At 46.9% G+C, this 19,251-nt stretch overlaps 1 protein-coding gene across 7 annotated transcripts in view; it reads left to right on the forward strand.

The window, feature by feature from the left end:
- The window catches only part of PAX7 (paired box 7), a 99,233-nt gene that overhangs the window by 38,392 nt on the left and 41,590 nt on the right, over positions 1–19,251 (forward strand). For all 7 annotated transcript variants that reach the window (XM_061367819.1, XM_061367823.1, XM_061367821.1 and 4 more), the window contains exon 6: positions 9,630–9,829. In XM_061367819.1, the coding sequence (XP_061223803.1) occupies positions 9,630–9,829 (200 nt within the window). The remainder of the gene's footprint in view (positions 1–9,629; positions 9,830–19,251) is intronic.

Raw genomic sequence — 19,251 nt, forward strand, 5'->3', positions numbered from 1 at the left:
CAGAAGGGCAGTAGAGCAGGAAAAAATGGAAGTAGCAGTGAAACAGAAGGGGTTGCATATACACACATATATGGTGTGTGTGTGTATACACGTAAGTAAAAAAAGCATAAACAGGAAAAGGAAGGAAGCAGAAGAGGAGAAAAGAATCAGATGTTCTCCAAGGACAGCTGCCTTAATGTCTTTTGCTGCATCCCTCTGTTTTCACACACATGGTAGAGGACAAAGTGAAGGAAGCAAAGTGGCTGCTCGTGCCCACCCTTACACACCTCTCGGCTTCAGGCAGTCGGTTTGACATTCAGATAAATGAAGCAGGGCTTGCAAACAGCAGGAGGAATGTGTTTCTCATGTGTGGTTAAGTGGTCTCTGGTGCCTCATTCTCACGGGCTGGTTTTGCAGGATTGGGAAAGGTTTATGAGGTTAAATTTGTTTATCTTTCCTGAAAGAGTCTTATATTGAAAGGTCTTTAACTTGATGTATCCAGCCAGGGAGGCCCTGGGCTGGAACAGCAGAGCATCTACAGGACAAGATTAAGGGCCATTGGCAGAGCTATATAGGGGTTTAGGATGAAAATAAAAGAGGGTGTTGCAAATTGGGATGGAGGAGCAGTGATAGAGCTGTGCAGGGACCCCAGGGTAAGAATAGCAAGGCAGCTATCGGCCAAGATTGAGATGTGCTGGCAAAGCGTGTGGGGCCCAGAACTGCAACAGAAGGGGTGGCAGTACTTCAAGTACATGAGTAGAGCTGTGCTGGGACAAAGCCAGGGGGAGCAGAGGTTGTCACAATGAGAAACTGTGAAACCTGGATTTGTGTGCCTTGCTAGGATGCTAGACATCTGAGGTGACATGTCTGTGCACGCATGATGTGCCAAGGAACACGGTGTACCAAGAGAAAGGTAACTTTTGCGTAGGTATCACCAGCATCTGAGACACTGCTATGGTGCGTCTGCTCAGTCAGCTTTCTAAGTACTGGAATAGATTAGGGATGGAGGATTGGGTCTGGGATAGAAGCCTACATGTTTCTCAGGATGGGAACTGATGTATAAGGATAAAACTGCCCAGAGGTGCCTGTAATCTGGCCAGGGAAACTTCCGAGCATCTCTCTTGTGGATTTGAGTGTTGTTTGCACAAAGGTGTGTGAATAGTACAATGTCTTTTCTATTATGGTACTGGTACCTCCAGGCACCCTCAGAGGGTGGTCGTAATGCACATGGGGAGCAGTTAGATATTGTATTGTGCTCAGAATGAGGAGGCAAACTGGTGTAACGGGCTCCTGGAGGTTCATCTTACTATAGCAGCCGTACTATGATGTTATGTACTCTTGTGCTGGGGGAAAATGGGCATGGCTGAAGCACAGAGTGGGATTACGGCAAGCTAGGCATCATCAGGGTTTCCTTGCACCTCCTTGCTGGTTCTTCAACCTGGTCAATGAATGGCATGAACTCAGTGGTTGAGGGTCAGGGACTTGAGCTGAGAGGCTGCTTGCTGAGTTTGGGCTGTGCCTTATCACTGCAAGTACTAAGTACCTCTGCCAGGAACAGTGCTGAAACCAAACACAGAGCTAAACATGTACATTTGATTTTTCCCTTTGGTCAGTCACCAGCTGTTTTTTACAGCCTCCACTCCTCCTTCTTACCTAGGTAAAGGCCTGGCTTTGTACATTGCAGGCCAGGAAATCTGTCTTGGCTTTACCTGCTTCTTTAACTTTTCAATCAAGGAGGTTACCAAAGGATGAGATTCCCCACCTTTAAGGCCATCAGGCTTCCAGCATCCTGGGTATTATACTTACTTATGTACTCTACTGTATATACTTATGCCCAGTTCTCCTGCACAGCTCATACCCTTGAGTGGGATGAGTTTATATTGCTCCATCAACTTTCTTGTGTCTATGAGAAATTTCTTTAAGGGAACTGGAGAGGTGAAGCTGAAAAGGGCAGAAAGCAAAAAAGGGAAACTAAACAGACCTTCTCCCTGCATCTTTATCCCCCTGTGTATCCCAGCTGGTCTCCCTTTGCTTCCCAGTTTTGGGAGCACTATTGATGCCTCTCTAACGCCATCGTTTCCATTCAAGTAGAGGAGCCAGCAAGCCCCTGCGGTCCCTCTCGTGCAGGCCTCTGCTGGATCCTGCGCCTGCCACAAGCACGCGGCTATGAATATTGAAGTGAAAAAGGGGCCTTTTATGGACTTCACAGATGTGCTGGGGAGTTGGGGCAGGCCTCATTACCTCGGGGTTCTTTAAAAGGCCAAACAAAAGCCAGAAGAAAGAGTGTGAGGGGTGGAGGGGGCAGGGAGGCGAGAACTAGAAAAAAGTTGAAAGAAAAGAAAAGAGGACTGGAGTTGATGGATATTCCATCTGTTTATGTTCAGGCCAGTGCTGGGAATTAACAAAGGCTGTTGGAGACATAGGCTCTCTTTTGCTCTCCCTCCCTCCCTATCTTCCTCCAAATGTTCTGGATGATTTGGTTTTGTTCACTCCTCGCAAGGAACAGAATATGTTGTGTTTTTTGTGACCATGTGTCTTTGCGTGGGGGCACTGCAGCTGGTACCTACACTGCCAGACCCTGATTTGCGTTAGGATTTGCTGGGGCCCTGATGTCTCTTACTACTTTCACATGCAGAGTAGATGGAGCCTCTGGAGCCAGATCCTTCCACCAAGATAAATGAATCCAGCTTCTTGGCTTTTACCAGACCTGCACTGGTGTGTGTCAGCAAAGGAGTTTCCTTGGTCTATATGCATGGATTATGAAAGAGCATCTGGTTAGGGATGCAGTTCCTCCTTCTTTGTGGGTTTGGGAAAGCCTTCATCACGTTTAGCTTTCAGCTTCAAGGCAGAGGTATGTTCCCAGCCTGAACAGTTACCTGGAATGGCTGCAGTTGATATAGAGAGGAATGCAGAGCGTGCTGTTGGATATGTCTTCACTCAGTACAAGTCCTCATATTGGCAAGAGGCTTTGCTGATGGATGACTGTTCCAACGAAAACAGCTTTTTCTTTCCAAAATCTTGCAGTGCTCCACTTGTGGTTATGCCGATGGGCCTGGTGAGAACTGAGCCCAAAAGGGTAAAGTACTTGTCCAAGAAGATGTAGGGATCTTTATAGTGAGAAATGAAGGAGAATTTTGGAGCTCTGTGCATCCAAACTGGCACTCAAACCAAAGAGGAATTGATACTCTTTTGTTTAGAGGCATATATATGCATTTCATGACCAAGTGCCAGGTGAGATACTCCTGTATAAGAATATTCTTAAAAGCCTCAACCCAGTCCATGAGTTATGAAGCAAATTCTGGCAGAGCTGGGAGGGAAGGTTTTGGGTGAGCACTCAGACAAGTAGGACAACCAGAAGCAGGTAAAACCTAACATGTTGCACCACCTTTGAGTCTTCAAGCCCAGCATGTGAAGGTGGGCCTCTCTCTGGGTCAACCTTTGGGATTCAGACATGGAGAAATCCCTGGCTTCCTCATTCCAAGCTAGAACAAGTTTAGTGGTTCTCACTGTGGTCATCCTGTCAGCCGGCCATGTCCCATCACACATGCTTCCATACCTTTTACATTCACTCCCTTTTCATCCCTTAAAACTTCTGACTTTCCTTTCTCCCCGTCCTCCTGCAGCTTCTCCTTCCACATATGATCCTGCTCATTTGGGAAAGATCTTGCCATGAGGGAATTACCCAGCTGTGAAACACTTCTCTCTTTGACACCCCCCCCTCCCCTTTCTGTATCCACCTCAGACAGACACACACACTGTCACTTCCTCCCTTATCAAGAGCATCAGATCCACTGTGAGTATTATTCCCAGGTTGTACAGCCCATAGTGGACATTATCTCAGCCAGGCCTTTGGTTACAGCTGGCCAGTTCAGTGCCTGAATAAACCCAGATACAATAGAACCCCCCCCAAACCTTTCTCTTGGCCTCACACTAATGCTTTGCTGAACACTGCAGTCCCCAGCTGAGCTGTAAATGACTTTTTCATTTTCCTAGGCCTGCTGCCTGGTCTGTTTGGTATTCAAGGGCACCCCACCAACAGGCACTATCATTCTGCTTGGCCCGAATTACTTGATTAAAACGCATATCAACTATTATGGGATTGGATTTCTGCTGCTGCTCCACACCATGGCCCTCTAAACTATGTTAAACTGTAATACAGCTGCGCGGGCACGAGCAAATGCTGGAGAATGGGGAGTTTACAGGTTGGAAAGGGGAGGGGGGGGAAATGCAAGCTTTATGCTATGTGCTGGGTCGATTATTGGTTTTCTTGTGGCTGGGAATGTGCTTGGATGGTGGGGGGAAGGGGACATAAGATGAATCTGAAACACTTGGTCCCCTTTGCAGTCCTACCTGCTGTTGAATAGGTTTGGTGGGGAGCGGGGGTTATTCTGCACACACCCCTGCACCCTTCTCATTGTGAAGTCAGGGCTTCATCCTGTTCCAAAAAGGATGGAAAAGAGTGTTCTGGTTTTCCTGGTGGGAAGCAAAATCAAGGGAATGCAATTCTGTGCCTGCAACACTGCCACCGCATCACCCTTCTCACAGTCTTGTTTGCATTTTGATGGGTTTTGTTTGCTCTCTGCCAGAGGGAAAGGCACATACTAAGAAGTGAGGGAGAGTTTCAGCTTTTGCTTCTGAAGCTGCTAACTGCCAGGTCCAGCACAGGAGACATGAGCTGTGAATAAATGGCTGTGTCTTGGTGATCCTTGTTCATCTCACATGCTTCCAAAGGGACTAGGAACTGTGAGGTGTGCAGTCCCACCCTTCCTGCTCCACACATGTACTATAGCTGAGGCCAGTGGCAAGAATCTCACCTCTAATAGATCTTAATATCTTATAAGGCACCCACAGTCAGGAGATACTTTCCCCTGCAAGATGGGTACCTCCTCACTGCCTCATGCTATGTGGCTCCTTTTATTAAGGCAATGTCAGGCAGCAAAAGTGTCCCATGGCAGGTGAATCCTGCCCTTTCTGTGGTCTTTAATTATCCTTCAGCATAAAGTAACTTGAAGTTATTTTGTCTACTTGAAGTTCATGTAGACATGGGACTGGCAAAACATGCACACATATGTGCATGTTGGGCCCACCAAGCAGGACAGCTTTGGTGGAGGGAGAGTGTTGTGAAGCAGGAAGGACCTGGTGTGGGGCTGTACTGTGGCTCAGATCTTGCTGGTACCTTCAAAGTGAGTCTAACTTCTCTCATGCCATTAAATCCAAGCTCCCCTGGGCCTGTATTAACTCCCCAGCCAGTCACCTCCAGATCTGGTTTCTGTTGCTCCAGCAGTATATGGGTAAGTTTGCTAGAGCCAGTTGCAGTACAAAAGGTGCACTTCTGTCAAAGCCATTCTCAAAACTATTCCCTTCCCCTTCTTCATGTCTCCCCTCCAACACACATTTAATTTTTAGGATGGTGCAGCTGGAAGCAAGAGAGAAAGAGAGAGAGGAAATGAGATGAGAAATACTGAAGGAGAGAACGTGCAGCTCCCCTTTAGCCTCTGACAAAATCCAAGCCCCACTTTAATGAATGCGTTTTCATGTCTGGTCCTGTCTGCCAATCCTTCTAGACGGCACCAAGGTGCTTCAAGACAAGGCAGCAGGTCCTTGTAGAGCATCAAGGGCTCAGTCTGAGCCTGGAGGGGCTTCTTGTGGCCGATTCCACCTAATCCTGTTGATTAATTTAACTCCAGGGCTAAGAGGCGCCCAGAAGCACTGAATGGAGGTGGAGAGGAGAAAGGCAGAGGGGGAGGAAGGGAGATAGAGGAGTGAAGGGAATGAGGAGAGGCACGACACGTCCAGGCCATAATTAGGGAGAGTTTTTCTTGTCCTCTCCTCAAGCTCCAGTCTGCTTATATTTCTTTCAAACCCCTCCAGAGAGCGCTGCCCAGCTCTTGCTAATTGTACCCCCATCTGAACTGGGAGCATTATCCAGGAATGTGAGTTTGTGGGCCATAATTTACACATTTCCTCATGCTATAATGGGTCCCAGGACAAGCCTGGGCTCATAGTTGTCACCTCTCCTATGCCATCCTGCGCGCGTGCTCTGCCTGTATTCGTTTCCATGCAGAGAAAAGAAACTTTGCTTTATTCAGTTTTCCCCAGCTCATCCTCACTGGAGATGTGGGACTTGACACTGATCCATGCAAACCTTCAGCAAGTCTCTTCACACCGTTGTCTCTTACCCCTTGCACAAGCTGCACTGTATCTCTGCTCCAAGAAGGTGTCTGTACATTTGAATAGCCCCCCCCCCAAACAGAGGGAAGAGCTTATGGATTTTCACACTGGCAGCTTTGCTTTCATTCCCATAATGAAGCTTTCATCTCTGTTTTTAAGAGTATTGCAAAGAGATCTGAGCACTTCGGGGGTTGCTTTCTGAGCTACAGAGCAGTTACACTAAATAATAAAGATGGAATTGCTCTAAAAGAAACAAAATGTAGTGAGATCAGTGCACAGGTCCTGTAATACGCTTTTCTCTTAGTTCTTCCTTTCCCCCTTCTTGTCCTGCCATGAGATTTTCCCTTCCATTCACCTCTCCATTCTGTTCTTTTCTGTCAGTCTTTAGCCAGTTTCATATCCTAGGGGAGCTGTTTCCCATCCTTCATCACAATTAGGGGTTGGTAAGCCACACAAGAAGCTGCTGCTAGCTATTTCTTCACCTTCCTATTTACAGGGTGTTTGTTGCTGTCCGTGCCGAGTCAGTGTAAAACACTACCAGCTCATGCTAATGATTATTTCTATAGCATAGTCCTGTTGTGTCAGAGGCTCCAAACTGGGATTCACCCCCTGCTCGTGCTGAGGGCAGTTTTTCACACAGGGATGTGTGGCAAAAACTGAAGTGGCTGAATCCCCTTGGATTTGCCTAGTGAAGGAGTCTCCTTGAGTTACTGCTGCAGCTTTGTGAACCTTCCAGTTGCACAGAAACTCTGTGGCGATGATGGCAATGGTTTGTCCAGCAGATTTCAGCTGTTTAGGGATGGAAAAGACCTGTTAGATCCTTGGGTTGCATCATAGGTAGGTAAGAGAGACTGTCCCCTGATAGTAGGGGATGTGTTAGATAATAGGCTCATACTTCAGCATGTCTCAGCTGAAAGGCTTTCTCTATTTAATGAATCTGTGTCTGACAGCAGCAGCTGCACTGTACTGAGACCAGCTGGGTCCACACATACCCTGGGATTTTGCTTGCTCTCTTGGTTTCGTCTTTGTTGTCGGGTTCTTGGAGCCTTGGACTTGGCACGAGGAGCTGTGGCTGCTTTTCCCAGCTTTGCTCCTGACTCACAGGGTGACCGTAGGTGGGTGACTTCCTCCATCCCTGCCACGGTTGTGAAATGGAGATAATGCCAGTTGGGAACTGTCTGGATAGAGAAGTTTTCATTGCAAGTTTTGGCTCTCTACCCTTTTAACCCTGTAGCCAGCACAGTTACCAGTGCTGCTGTGAGTAGGAAGGGTTGTTGCTCATGAGAATCAGTTGTCCTCTTCCAGAACTTCGTGGCTAAATCAGGGATCTTTAGTTAAGAGCATAAAGCTACTGAAGAAAGTTTGGCTGTTTTCCCTTCCAGACCTTTGCAGCAAAGAAGTGAAGTGTGGGAGATAAAACATGTTATAGATCCTTATCTAGACTTTTCTTCACTTGGGGAGGTGGTGGATCCCAGGCTTGCTGTGTGAGCAGTTGCACCAAAGGAGCAGATGAGCTCCTGATTGGTAGATGTTACACCATTGCTATCAGGTGGCCAGAAGGGGTGAGATCTTGGTCATTTTGACATCGCTGTCACAATGGGACTTGCCAAGCAGTTTGAGGCTTTGTTGCATGAGGTGTAAAATGCCATAAAGGACAGTTCCCTTGCTAAGGAGCTCACAGGCTGAAAGTTGCTGCTAAGCATTCATACTAACTACATGAAATGTGTGTTATCCAGAAAGAAACATGCTCAGCTGTAGTTAAATTACATTTAACGTAGTGTATTTTCCTTCCCCTTCTTCATACCGGCCTTTTCCCATCGTGACCTGAACCCACTGCTCTCCTTACTTCTGTTCATATCAAGCATTTCCAGACAAACTAGTAATTAAACCACTAATAGTGACTGAAGTGATTAACTTAAAGAAATTTACTGTATGCTATAGGTTTCCAGATGTGCTTTTGCACAGCATGGGACTCGAAGGTCCAGATGTGCTTCTACCTGCCCTGAATCATCTGGGACCCAGATGTGGAGAGCTGATGTTTTCAAGTGCAGATGTTCCTTTTACACCACTTGGGACTCTGGACCTTCCCTGAAAATGGATGTGACCCAGAAGCTGGTGTAGGAACAGATTTCTGCTATGTAGAGTAAACCTGTCTTTAAACCATGGGACAGGTGTTGCTGCTTTGAAGTCAACAGTGACTTTCTCACTGACTTTAGTGAGAGACAAAAGGTTCTTCATCTGAAAAGATGAACATGTGTAAAGACCCTGTGTATTGTTAAGCCAGAGGTAGAAGGGAAAACCTCTTAAGATGATGTATTTCCCCCAAAACAAGCAACTCCGCAGCAGTTTCTGTCTCTAGCTCTACTGTAGTTATCAGAATCCTGCCACTGCATCCTCCCCATGAAGCCCCAAGCCATAAAAGCATTTCTGTGCTGCAGTGAGCTGAAGGCGATGGCATTTTGTGGGGATCTCAGGATAAACAAGTGAGCTCCAATGGGATATTTGCCTCAGCCTCCTCAAACTGCTGCTGCTCCGGAGCAGCTGTTGGGGAAGTCACAGCTGCTGTTCCCAGCTCTGAAGAGAGAAAGGCAGATTTTTGGATGATGATAGTATAGAGAAATACAAAAGAGAGGGCTGAAAACCCTATTAGTAACTTTAGGAAAGTTGTTCATCAAGAAGAGCTTACAAACCTGGCTTCAATCCTGAATTAGCAAATATTTATCCCAAAGGAAAGCTGACTTCTCTGTGAGCACAGTGTTTAACCGCATTCTGGCTCTTGGTCTGGCTCTGAAAGACACAGTCAAGCCTGGTAGGGAAAAGAAGTAAGTGCGCATTTAATGAGTCTCCTATTTTCATGAGAGAGAAGGAAAAGGTGACCGAGGCCACATCTCACCTAGCTGAAACACTTCATGTATCACATTCTTCCTTCTCTGCCATGAACCGGTGGCACATTTTTCACTGTCCTGAAGGCAGACCTAAAGTTTTGGCCTGGCTGAGATCCTCCATAGATCAACATCTGCACAGCAGGGAGCCAAGAGCCTCACATCTTTGAAACCCAAGCTTTGCTCCATAAGAGGCCCCAGGCAAACACTGAAGTCCCAGCTAACACTGGTCTCGGTGTGGCCCCTCTCAAATCCACTGGGTCTGACTGTAGACTTGGTGAATACCAATGGGGTGCCTTTATCTCCAGAAACAAGCAAAAATAGAGCAAAACTGGGCTTACTTATCCTAGCTATAGCTATTCAGTTCTGATTTTCATAGGTTGTCTTTTTACAATGTAGGGGAAAAATAATAGTAGGAACCTACAGAATTAGCATAAAGCTTGTAGATGTGTTGCACAGGCCAGAGTATTTTCTTTGATGGACACCACCGCAGTAGAACTGAGATTACTTTGCTGGGGTGCTTAGCTCTTCCAACAGCCTTTCTCCACGTGGCTTTTATGCATGCAAACCTCATCTCCTGCTTCTTTCCCACCCCAGGTAACAGGCTGGATGAAGGCTCTGATGTTGAATCCGAACCAGACCTGCCTTTGAAGCGCAAGCAACGCCGCAGCCGAACCACTTTCACCGCTGAGCAGCTGGAGGAGCTGGAGAAGGCCTTTGAGAGAACCCATTACCCAGACATCTACACACGGGAGGAGCTAGCTCAGAGAACCAAGCTCACCGAGGCCCGAGTTCAGGTAAGGCCTAGAGCAAGTCTGCCTGGTGGCACAGCTTCTTGTTTACCTCGGGGAAGGAGGTGGTAGTGCTGAGGGTGTTGAAAGGTGATAACGTGGACACACTTCTTCTCTAGAGCCACGTCCACAAGGATCTGAGACTTAAATCCAATTCTGCACATTCCCACGTTCACATGGACTTGCAGATATGCCATTTGGATTTGGCCTGTTGCAGAGGTACCAGCTGGAGGGTTTCCATCCAGATTGGGACCAGGAGCCAAACTTTCCCTTGTTTGGCAAGGTGTTGAGCTCTCTGTTTTCTGTTGGAGGAAATCTCTCCATTTGCCTAGGAGGAAGCAGTGTGTGTGAATGTTTGGTGTTTTAGGAGAAATCACACCATTTTCCAGCCTTGCCCAGGGGAGCAGCTCAGATTTTGCAAAGTTTGCAAGTTGTGTGTGTGAATTTTCATCAAACTTCTTTTCCCCCCTCCTTGATCTCCAGAGAGCACAAAAAGGGTGGGGGGAGAGAGGGAAGAAGAGGGGAGGAGCAGGAAGGGAGGGTTTGGAGCCAGGGGACTCTGACATCTACACGATTAATAGCCCTTGTGGGAACTCCACACAGAGACCCTTATGTCTTCCAGATAAAGGCTGGGTCAGCAGTGTGTGCAAACACGCAGAGGGATAAGTAGTGTGAACAGATCGGGGGGTATAATAGAGTCCCTTGGGGAAAGGGAAGGAAAGGGGGAGGGACTGGGGATTGTGCTGGGTTAAAGAAGTGAAATGGAGACCCCAGCAGTCCGTCCTCCGTGTGGCCAGAGTGATTGGGTTTCAGGCTAAGCACAGGGTCTCTGTGCAGGCAGCAGAGGGTTGAACGGTGGGCACTGGCAGAGGAGAGAAAGAGGTCTGTGACAGGACAACAGTCGATCACTAACCAGCTCCTCCAAAACAAAGCAGGCTGGTTTTCCTTCTGTGCTTCTCAAGGTAATGAGCTTGATGTGCTTGCTCCAAAGCCACTAAAAGTTGTTGCTTTCCTCCCTGCTATTCAGGAATGGCTGTTTCGCTCTCCACACCTGGGATGTTCACTGGTTAAAGGCTTTTCCCATTAGTCTTCTTTCCCAAAGAAGTCACAGCACTGCAGTGGGTGCTCACTCACCTCCCTCCAGCTTTCTCTTGAAAGGTACTGGATGTACCTGACTCCAGCATCCCTCAAGATTTAGCTATGGAGACTGCCAAAAGGAAATCTAGCAGACTTTAAACTGATTCTGGTTTTGATCTCAGCCAGAAGACCATGTCAGAGTGTTCAGCACTAAGAGTGTTAATTTGCTAGCCAGGGAGGTCCATAGATAGATGGAGCCTGGTAAAGGAACTAATTGAGGTGACTAAGTTACCAAAAGTTGGAATGTATGAATTCCCCATTTTTGTTTGCATATTCTGTTTCTAGTTGATCTTACTTGTGTAGATGGACATAAGATGTTAAGGAGGAAGGATAAAGGTAGATGTTTCTGTGGCAAACAGAAAAAACCCGAAGGAGTTTCCAAAGGAGAACAGAGTTTAGGTAAGACCTTTTTATGGGGTGAGAGAAACCTGCATTGATAAGGGCATGCTGGGGAGGAGTGAAAAGCCCTGAATTGCCAGGGTGTGCACAAACCAGAGGCAGGTTCTCTGTTCCAGGGCACTGTGACCTCACTGTGACAAGGCTGGGAGAAAGGAGGGAGGTGAAAGCAGAGCAAGGGAAAACTAAATCAGTAAATAAAGAGAACCTTTCCCTTGTCTCAAGCTGTGATCCTCGAATCCCCCTACTTGCTCCCAGGCAGCTTGCGTGGAGGTTCCTGCCAGGGCTCTAGTAGCAGCTGTTCTCCGAGGCACATTCCTGATGGCTTTCTCATTCCAACATCCTGGCAGAGTCAGCTTCTTCCCACCACTTTTAAGCCTGCCGCCCCTTGTAAAATTTTCTGGATATCAGAGCAGATCTTTTACTGGCTCTCAGGATCTACAAACATGAGTCAATCAAGTCCTTGTGGAAAAAGAGAAAAAGGCCTCCCCACACACACATCCACACATGTAGCCATCCAGCAGGGAATCTTCTGCCACCTTATAGTCTTCCTCGTGTCTCAGTGGAGTTTTTAAGGCCAAGAGACGTGCTTTGGATTAAGGATGGCTGTAATAACAGTAGGGCCAGCTGAGATGTGTCTGGGTGTTAAGGGCCATGCCAGCATCTCCCCATCTATCCCATCCCCAAAAGCTTATCATGTTAACTTGTAAAATGGGAGGCAGACACATGATAAGTGTTACAAAAGAGACTCAAGAGCAGCCCTCAGAGTCCGGTCATTGCTTCATCCAGCTTCTAGATTTCAGTGCACCCTCTCTGTTGTGCACCCATGGCTGGACAATCCCCAGATCACATCCAGGTCTCCAAATCACAGTTCACGTGTTGCTATTGGGCCATCTTACTGTATCCTTTCTTACTATATAGGGTGGTGAGGCACTGGAACAGATTACCCAGAGGGATGGTAAATGTTCCATCCCTGGTGGTGTTCAAGGACACATTGGACAGAGCCTAGGGTGATGTGGTCTAGGGTGAGGTGTCCCTGCCTACGGCAGGAGGATAGAACTAGATTATTTTGAGGTCCTTTCCAATCCAAACCAATCTATGATTCTATGATTGTATACACAGCATCCCTGCACTTGAATCCCATTTTGATAGTCACTGTACAAGCACTGAACAAAAACAAGCAGGCCTTTTTCTCCTCCTTACCTCTCTTTGCTCTACCACATGAAAGGTGAACTTACCTCAGTCTCATTCCTTCTCTCTGATACCTGAACATTCACGTACCATAATCATTTCCATGTGAAAGGCTGATAGCTCTGTTAAACTTTACTGGCAGGCCTCAGAGGCTGGCTGCTCATGCAGCTGCCCAGCTAAGTGGAAGTTTGACACCTTGACAGCTAATAAAATTCCCAAGCTGCAGAACAAGAAGGGGTGGTGGTGGGAAGCAGCTCCAGGCTCCGCTTTCTCATCTGCTAGGAAGATCACAGGATGGCAAGCAGTATTTTTGCAAGGTCACTGCAGTGGTTGTGTGGTTGTGACACAGGATTCCAACACTCAGACTTCAACACACCCAAAGGTATGAGCCATGAAAAGGTTAATCCCAAATTGAGCATAAACAGGGCCGAGGCTTCCGGGTGGATCAGGATTGTGGTGCCAAACCCATGCCCAGAGAGGCCACAGGTGGAAATTCCCACTGCCTTGTTTTTGTGCAAGGCAATGTCTTGACTCATGTGTCCACACTAATTGTCCAGCACTGAACAAATTCTTGCCCATCCACAAGTTCCCTTTTCCACCCTCTCAGAAAACAAGCTTCTGAATGTCAAGTGTTCATGGATTTAAAAATGAAGTCTAACAGCTAAACAATTCATTCAGCTAATTTAGTGGAAGCATTGCCTTTGATCTTGAATGTATTTTGGGGTTTTACACCAGGTTTTGCAATTATCTAACTGATGATGTCAAAGTTTTGATATGGGAACATACCCCTAAGTGGGATTCCGTGATAATTCTGCCTTTCTTCCCTGGCATTCCTTGAGAAGAAATGTTTCCCAGAATAACCCTTTTCTCACAATCAGTTTAGCTTTGTCAGTACAGTGTTTTTCAATAATGGAATAGGTTTGCCTGGGAACTCTTGTCTAGGTGTAGAAATTACTGCTCAAAGCAATGCTAATGTCAAAAGAGACACCAGGTACATCAGTCAGGGGTTTAGGGAGTCAGAACTAACCCTTTTCCTAAACAAGCCCGTTTGTGGATCTTTTTGCACAAATGTGTTGCATTTTTAAGGCTAGATACAACAAACCTGTGTGTTTATTCCTGGTTTTTACTTGAGCAGTGCTGACAGAAATAGAAGGTAAAACAGAGCAGTGCATACACCCAAACTACCTTCAGGTCAGCACCGTAATCTCAAATCACTGAGACATTTGCACACCACAAATAGACCTTAGTTGCAGGTTGAGCAGCCAATCTCCCTTTTTCCTGCTGCTGTAATGAGTCAGATGTGACAGGCTCCAAAGTATCATCTCAAAAGGCTTTCCTAAAAATGTACCAAAGTCATTGCCAAGAAAAGAGATGGCAGCTTTTGCTTCTCAGCATCACTTAGAGATGATTCAGATGGTTGTACCACAGGCGTGAGTACCACCAGCAAGTACACAAATCCTGGTTCCTATGGACTGGGCAGTGGGTGCTCTATGGAAAGAAATCAGAAGCTCAGAGAGGTGGGTGTGTTGTGATGCTGATGTGTGTTATTATTAATCCCCAGGAAATTCCATGCACTGAGAAACCTTTATTTCAATAACAGAATTAAACCAGACAGCACGAGTCGCAAGCCAGTGCTTTATTGATCATTTTTATGATGGATACCATTGTGATTTCTCCCTGGGAGAAAATGGCTGTTTCATTTAATAAAAAGCCTCAAAGCGATTCTGGCTCTGAAACCTCGGTGCATTTCTAGGCTCCTCAGATAATCTGTATTTTCTGACACAGTTTCAAACTGTAGTAAACAAACAGCCATATTCTAGATCAGACATGCCAAATGGAGCACCAGCAAAGAAATTCCATTCCATTTTCCTTGAGATTTCTCACAAAGCAATTCTGTTCTTAGTGCAAAGCAGCTGAAAAGCACCGTTTACAGCAGCACTCTGCACTCTAGGTTCCAGAAACACATGGATTTCTTCAGGAACTTCTCCACCCTGTGCTGTGTGCTAGTGGTGACCATAGTGCTCTGTCATTGTGCTCAAAACTCTGTCCCGTTCCTTGGTTTGGTGCTTGTTGAAGGTATTATAGGGAGGGACAATGCAGTGGTTAGCAGGTCTCCCCAGCTCCGGGCATTAAGTGGAGCCATGCAAAGCTGTTGGAACCTGATGGTGTTTGCTTGGTGTTCTGCTTCACAGACTCTTTGAGGTGTATCCAAACTGGCTTTTCTGAGGCAATCCCCCTCCCTCAAAGGTCAGCTGAGAATGTTTTCTTTCTTCCCGAGGGTCCCACTGGTTTACATTTCCCGTGCAGAGGGCTGCGAGGAGGTTAGGACACGACAGCTGCCCTGGGGTTCTGGCAGCACCGAGGGGCTGTGCGGAGGAGCCGGGGCTCCCGTTGGCAGAGCCTGGCTTGGCACGCTGGTGTTCCACGGCGCGGGGCCAGCCGCGCTCTCGCACACCGGAGCCTCCACATAGAGAGCCCAAGGCAAGAAGAGCCCCTGGCACTACCAGCCCCTGAGACCCGCCGCGGTGCTGCCGCTGCGTGTGCCCAGGCACGTCGGGGCAGCCGCCGTGCGGGGCGGTGCGGTGCGGTGCGGTGCCGAGCAGCGGCCGGCTCCGGGCTTTAAAGAAGCGGCGCTGCAAGGTAATGCCAGCGAGGGCTGGATGCAGCCGAGGCGGGTCCAGCTGCTTCCCGCTCATGTCTCATGGGGATCTGGCTGGAGAAGGGTGCTAATGAGCGAGGTCGGCCGGCTGCAGTCTTGTAACGTTACTTTCTGTTTGCTTAGTGAATGCTTGATGTCTCACGGCCTTGCTGCTGTTCTTTCACTTCTCTCCAACCTGAATTAGAAACATAAATGCAATTGGGTTAAAGATTTCCTGCTTTTTACTTGAACAGTACCAACAGAAAGGAATATAAGGTAAAACAAAGCAGTGCATGCACCCAGACTATCCTCAGGGCAGCACCATGGTCTCAAATCACTGAGACATTTGCACACCAGAAATAGACCTTGGATACAGGTTTCCACACAAGCAGCCAATACCTCAACTAATATGCTCCAAATAAGCCCTCATTCCACCTACAAGTCACATAAAAATTAACAAAACCAAACCGTAAAGCTAACCATCAGGTATCCAAATTATAGCAGCAAGCCTTTTTCCACCTGAACTTCGGAAAAGAGAGAGATGATCTCTTAAAATTGCAAGCACGTCCTATGTCTGTGTCTAAGGGATGGTTTAGAAGAGCATCAGCACTTTTGGTATTCGTAGTAGAATTACAGTAACCAGCTGCCTTGGAAATAGAAATGTCCCACTGACAGAGGACACAGTCCCAGCTCTGTAGGCCTGAGGGCATCCTGCTGGAGAGACTCAGCGCTATTCCGCTAAGTATATTATACTTCAGTGCAGATGAAAATGATAAGCCTAATCTTGCAGTCCTTCTGGCAAAGCATTGGTGCAAATCAACAGGAATGAATATCAACTTTAGAACATGCAGCATAATTTGACAAGAGCAGCTTGGTTTGTATGTGTAGGGCAGGGAATCTATGAAACAAAGGGAGAAATTCATGGCAGAGAGTGCTCCTTCCAACTTGTTGGGTTCTGCAGCTGGAGGAATCCTTTCTGCTCAGTAAGCCCTGGTTGTTAGTTAAAGTTGTGAATTTTTGTGTTGAGACGTAAACCCTGGAACTGATTTTTGATTATTTGTTATATTCTGCTTTGGAACCAGGAGCAGAACTGCAGCCTCATGCTCCCAGCCTGAAAAAGGCATCCCCTAAACAATGTGCTAACGATTGGATTTTCTTACAAAGGATAAAGGGCCCAGAGGCCAAAGCAATGAACCAGATCCCAGCTCCTGGGCTGGAGCACTTGTGTGGAACACTGCGCACTCAGCTGGCCTAAATGGAAGTCAGTGAAGTTGCACTGATTTATAGCGGTGCAGTGTCTGTCCCATTGTTTTCAAAACAAACAGGGCCTCCCAAAGGCTTTATGAGGAGAACCTTTATCACAAAATTTCCAGTCCGACAAGAGTATGGACCTAAATATTTCTCATACACTTTGCTCACATGCCCTGTGCTGAACCTCTGCTTCTGTGTGTGCCCGGTAAGTGAGCAGCCAGCACACGTGGCACTGGCCTATTCTCCGTCTCCCCAGCTAAGGAGGCTTCTGTTTACTGGGACACCAATTAAAGAGATCCTGTTTGGCCAACAATGGAGAAGATTTATAAGAACCAGGAGGAGGGTTTACCAGGGTGTTTTAATCTTTGAGCCACTTTCCATAGTGCTTAAGCTGTTTTAAAAAGCTCACAGCTTTTACTTTTGCAAAGAAAATCTTGATAGTGGGAATCATGTGCTGCTGGTTTGCTCTTAAGCCTGGCCTATCTCTAGCTAAACAATAGCAGCAGGAAACCTACTCTCCAACATCTTATTCACCTCCGTGAGGTGTGGACATCAAAGCCTGTTCTGAGATGTTTACATGCAACTTGAACACCGTTAAGATTTGGCCTTCTAAAAAGCAAGCGGTCAAGTGGAGAGAAAGCACTTCATAAAATACAGCTGCTTTCTGACAGCAGTGAACAGATCCTCATGTCCTTCAGCTTCCACAAGCCTCACTCGTCCTCCGACACAGGGTGTATAAAGAGGTATACGGATTAAGTAAAACAGAAGGTTTGTTTTAAATTTGAATTTAACAGAATTTATCCTCTGACAACTCAAAGAATCACTGAGAAACACAGTTTGCAAAATGCAGAGCTGGAAAACACATTTGCAAACATTCAGTATCAACAGTAATTTCATTCAGTGATAATAATTTTTAGTTTATAGGTAAGAGGTGAAGCGTCACTGGGCAGAGTTGGGCTTGGAGCTGTGAAGCCATGAGGTCAAACCTGGCCTTCGGATGTCTCAGTGTGACAGTGAACAGATCTGTCCCATTTCTCCTGCTTCCCTGACCAGAGTATGAAATTCATAGTAACAAAGTGTTCATGCTGTGATGACTGCTTAAAGGTAGAAATGACCTTTTGGTTGAGGAAGTGTTTGTGGCATTAATGCCAAGATTAGAAAGAATATTGCAAGAGTAAAGTGATCAATGTCACAAGGAAATCTTTCACTGCTAGCAAGGGCTTCTTTAAAAACAAAACCAAAAGGTTTTTTTTTTTTTTTGTATAAAAAATCCACATACCACAAACTGTTTATTGAAATTCTTCAATAGAATCCCAGCCTGGTCTGTGCTGGAAGGGACCTTAAAGCCCCTCCAGCTCCAACCCCTGCCACGGGCAGGGACCCCTTCCACTGGAGCAGCTTGCTCCAAGCCCCTGTGTCCAACCTGGCCTTGAACACTGCCAGGGATGGGGCAGCCACAGCTTCTCTGGGCACCCTGTGCCAGCGCCTCAGCACCCTCACAGGGAAGAGCTTCTGCCTTATATCCAGCCTAAATAGATTGTTATAAATAGCTAACACCTTCAGGAACTGGGCTATGCCAGGAAAAATATAGGCTAAATTCATTGGATAATCTCATTTGTGAAGAGTCATTTGTTCTGCTCCACTAACCTTGTTTAATATTTATCTTAACCATCTTGCCCACAAGTGACAGAGGCTCAGCATTTTAGGCACTGAACCGAAGTGTCACTAGATACAGATGCATCCCTACACACAGACAAAAATCTGTGTGCCTAAAATCTCTGCACTCTTCTGGGCTTTTATGGTTGTTCTGTAAAGAATTATCTCAGTAGCCTCAACGATGCCTCTTCATCAGGGTTTGCAGCAATAGCACAAGGGGTGATGGGTTCAAACTGAAACAGGGGAAGTTCAGGTTAGAGATAAGGAAGAAGTTCTTCCCTGTGAGGGTGTTGATTCCCTGGCACAGGGTGCCCAGAGAAGCTTTGGGCAAGGCAAGGCACTGCAGGGATCTGTACCTGTTCAGAGGAGGAGCAGGTCCAGTAGAGTCACCTCTGTCCAACCTGGAAAGGGACCTTATCTGACTTAGGTGGAATTTTGTTGGTGTGCTTGGGCCATAAATGCTCACATGACACTTTTCCACCTAAGTGGAAAGTTCCCCCACAACCTCTTGGGCCTGTGAAAGCAAACACATGCTGCATCTCTCCATTCTACTGGAGAGCAAAAGCACAACTTGGCTTTTCCATCCCTGTTTCCATTTAGGAGCTCATTTATCCCATCTATCTTTCTCCAACATCAAGTCCTGATTAGGCTGAGCAGGAACACAACAGGCTTTCTTTCCCACAGGAGCCTCTTTTGACCTTCCTTTCCTCTCCTTGTCTGACAAATTGTGGGAGCTGACCCATATCTGGGCGGCTGCAGAGATAATTCAGTCCAGCTCCATCCTGGCAGGCAGCTGCCTTTGCAGCCCTTCTCCACTGGTTGACAACAAGTGGTTGGGGCATCTCGGGCCTGGCAGGGTTCGGTGCAGGCGTTCAGGTTAAATAAGAACCAGTTCTAACCTTTGCCCCAAACCCAATCTGGCTGGGATGATGAGCTCTTGTGAGATCAGCTGGTTCTGCAAGGCAGACAGTGATGGATTGGAGAGGTTTCTTAGTCCCGTTGTGCCTTCCTCTCCCATCTGTGAAGGTAATAGATTGAGTGATACCCTGCAGTGAGCATCTAGCGTTCAGGAGCAGCATATTCACTTACTGCACAAGGTGTATATATCACAGTGAGGGACTCTGATCTTGCCTGGACCTTGGGCATGACACGAAGAACC

Source organism: Neopsephotus bourkii, unplaced genomic scaffold, assembly GCF_033783945.1.
Source record: "Neopsephotus bourkii isolate Nb327-2 ecotype Australia unplaced genomic scaffold, CSIRO-AGI_Nbou_v1 NB_1399, whole genome shotgun sequence".
Taxonomy (NCBI): domain Eukaryota; kingdom Metazoa; phylum Chordata; class Aves; order Psittaciformes; family Psittacidae; genus Neopsephotus; species Neopsephotus bourkii.